The 2,608-nt window shown below is 69.0% G+C and overlaps 1 protein-coding gene across 1 annotated transcript in view; it reads left to right on the forward strand.

Moving 5' to 3' along the window:
* Positions 1-662: 662 nt before the first annotated feature.
* The window catches only part of EMIHUDRAFT_96395 (hypothetical protein), a gene marked incomplete at both ends in the record, with an annotated part of 3,068 nt that continues 1,122 nt past the window's right edge, over positions 663-2,608 (forward strand). The window contains 5 exons of the mRNA XM_005767075.1: positions 663-1,308; positions 1,560-1,570; positions 1,684-1,742; positions 1,896-1,961; positions 2,077-2,395. Of these exons, the coding sequence (XP_005767132.1) occupies positions 663-1,308; positions 1,560-1,570; positions 1,684-1,742; positions 1,896-1,961; positions 2,077-2,395 (1,101 nt within the window). The remainder of the gene's footprint in view (positions 1,309-1,559; positions 1,571-1,683; positions 1,743-1,895; positions 1,962-2,076; positions 2,396-2,608) is intronic.

Here is a 2,608-nt window from a genome sequence, read left to right on the forward strand (position 1 = left end):
CCTCCGGAGCGAAGTAGGGGCCCCCCTTCTGACGGGGTCGAAAGAAGGCTGCAGGGTCGGGGGAAGGCTTCGCGCGATAATTGGTGGTGGCGGCCGTAGGACGTTAAGAGGGAGGCCTTCCCTGGCTGTCATTGAAGGCCTCAGGGCGGGCGCAGGGGGTGGACGACGTGGAGGGAGGCCGGCGTCGTTAGCGGCGGCGGGGGCGGTGTGGGGGAGGTGGAGGGAGGCGGCGGCGTGGGCGAGGTGGGGGGCGGCGGCGGCGTGGCGGCGTGGCGGCGGTGTGGGGGAAGCGAGCGGCGAGCGAGCGGCTAGGCGGCGGGAGGGCGAGGCGAGGGTGGCGGCGGTGGATCACGAGGAAGTAGGAGGTCGAGCGCAAGCGGGCGAGCGAACGGCGAGATGGGTCACGAGGAAGTAGAAAGTCGGGAGCGGGCGAGCGAACGAACGGCGAACGGCGAGCGAGAGCGGCGAGGCGGCGGGAGGGCGAGGCGAGGGTGGTGGGGGCTCCGTATCTCATCATATCCGCGTGTATCTCCCGGTATCCCGCCATATCCCGCCATATCCCGCCATATCCCGCCGCGGATACCGCGAAAAAAATCGGCCGTTCCGGTCTTTTTCTTTTTCAAAGGGAGGATTTGGCGGCGGCCGGCGACTGCGTCGTGCACATGCATCCCGAGCAGGTGCTGCGCCTGCTCCTCGGGGAGAGCTGGCCGGACGCGGCGTGGGACGAGCGCGGGTCCGGCTCGGGCGAGTCGGGCTCGGGCGGCCTCGAGCCCATGCCCATGAACCGTCCGGAGTGGGTGTTTTTCGGGCTCCTGACGTTTTGCGATGTGTTTGTGCTGCTGCTGCTCGTCTCCTCCATCGGCGGCTTCATCGGCCGGCTGTGTGACCGGCGCACCACGCGCACCGGCCACAGCGATTCCACCTCCCGCCTCCGCGCCGCGCTCGCCACGCAGTCGATGACTGTCATCGTGCCGTGCTACTTGCCAAACGAGCAGCACATCCTCATGGAGACGGTGGAGCACATCCTGTCGCGGCTCGAGTACCCGGCCGCCTTCACGCTCATCCTGTGCTACAACACGCCCACGCCCCTCCCCGTCGAGGCCGACCTCGCGCGGCTCGACGGCAAGGTTTACCCGGGCGGCCGCACACTGCGGATCCTCAACGTCATCGGCTCGCACTCTAAGGCAGAGAACATCAACGCAGCGATGAGCCGGATGGTGGACTCGGAGCTGGTCGCCATCTACGACGCGGACCACCACCCCGACCCCGAGTCCCTCCTCGTCGCCACCGCCTACATGCGCGCGTACGGTGAGAGGGCCCTTCCGAGAGACGCTTCCGAGACACTTCCGAGAGACACTTCCGAGACACTTCCGAGCGACACTTCCGAGACACTTCCGAGAGACCCTTCCGAGAGACACTGACGAGACCCTTCCGAGACCCTTCCCAGACCCTTCCCAGTGGGCTCGCCCGCATGCGCGCGCGCAGTGCCGCCCGTGCACGAGCGGCTTCTCGTCAAACGCGTCGGCATGTCCACGCCGCGTCCCTGGTGTGTCGCGCAGGCGTCGACTGCGTGCAGGGCTCCACCTACCTGCGCATCACCCGCAGCCCGATGGCCGCCGGAAGCCGCGCGCCTTCCCTCTTCGAGAGGCAGCCTCGGCTCTTCACGGCGGTAGGCGTGAGTAGGCCTACTGGATCAACGCCGAGTTCTTCGTCACTCACTTCGTCTACTTCCCCGCGCTGCAGTGCACTTCCTAGACACTTCCTAGACACTTCCCAGTCACTTCCTTCTTCGTCACCCACTTCGTCTACTTCCCCGCGCTGCAGTGCGCCGCCGCGAGGGCCGGCGGCGCAGGATCCACGACCCGTCCACGACGCGTCCCCGCCCCGCCCCGCAGGTTCATCACCGCGATGGGCGTCTTCGGAGGCTCGAACGCGGTCTGGCGCGTCGCGACGCTGAACCAGTGAAGCCCCGCCCCCGCGCTTGCCCCACCCCCCCCAGCCCCGCCCCGCCTCCCCTACACCGCGCCGTCCCTAGACTGCAGACTGCAGGCAGCAGCCCGCGTCGCGCCGCCGCAGGTACCAGTTCCGGTGCGACGTGCAGACCGAGGACATCGAGCTGTCCACGCGCGTCGCTCTCGGCAGCGTGCGCATCCTCCGCTTCTGCCCCGAGGCGCGCTCGGGCGAGCTTCCTCCGAGCGGCTTCAAGGCCCTCTACCGCCAGCGGCTCCGGTGGGCCATCGGGTGGGACCAAGTGAGCATGGAGCACTTCCGCGGCATCTTCCGCTCGAAGATCTCGTGCTACCGCAAGCTCGGCCTGCTCTACCTCCTGCCGATGCGCTGGCTCATCGTCCTCACCGCAATCTTCAACGCCTGCATCGCCCCCTGCCTCTCGCTGGTGCGCCCTCCCCCCCCTCCTCCCTCTCCCTCCTCCCTCTCCCTCTCCCTCTCCCTCTCCTCCTCCCCCTCCCTCTCCTCCTCCCTCTCCTCCTCCCTCTCCCCCTCCCCCTCCCTCCCTCCCTCCCCCCCTCGCTCTCCGCGCACGCCAGCCCCCCCCTCCCCCCCCCCTCCGGTCCCTCACGACGAGCCGTGCCCGGCGGCCCGGCAGGTC

This window comes from Emiliania huxleyi, assembly GCF_000372725.1.
Source record: "Emiliania huxleyi CCMP1516 unplaced genomic scaffold EMIHUscaffold_5, whole genome shotgun sequence".
In the NCBI taxonomy this organism is placed as follows: domain Eukaryota; phylum Haptophyta; order Isochrysidales; family Noelaerhabdaceae; genus Emiliania; species Emiliania huxleyi.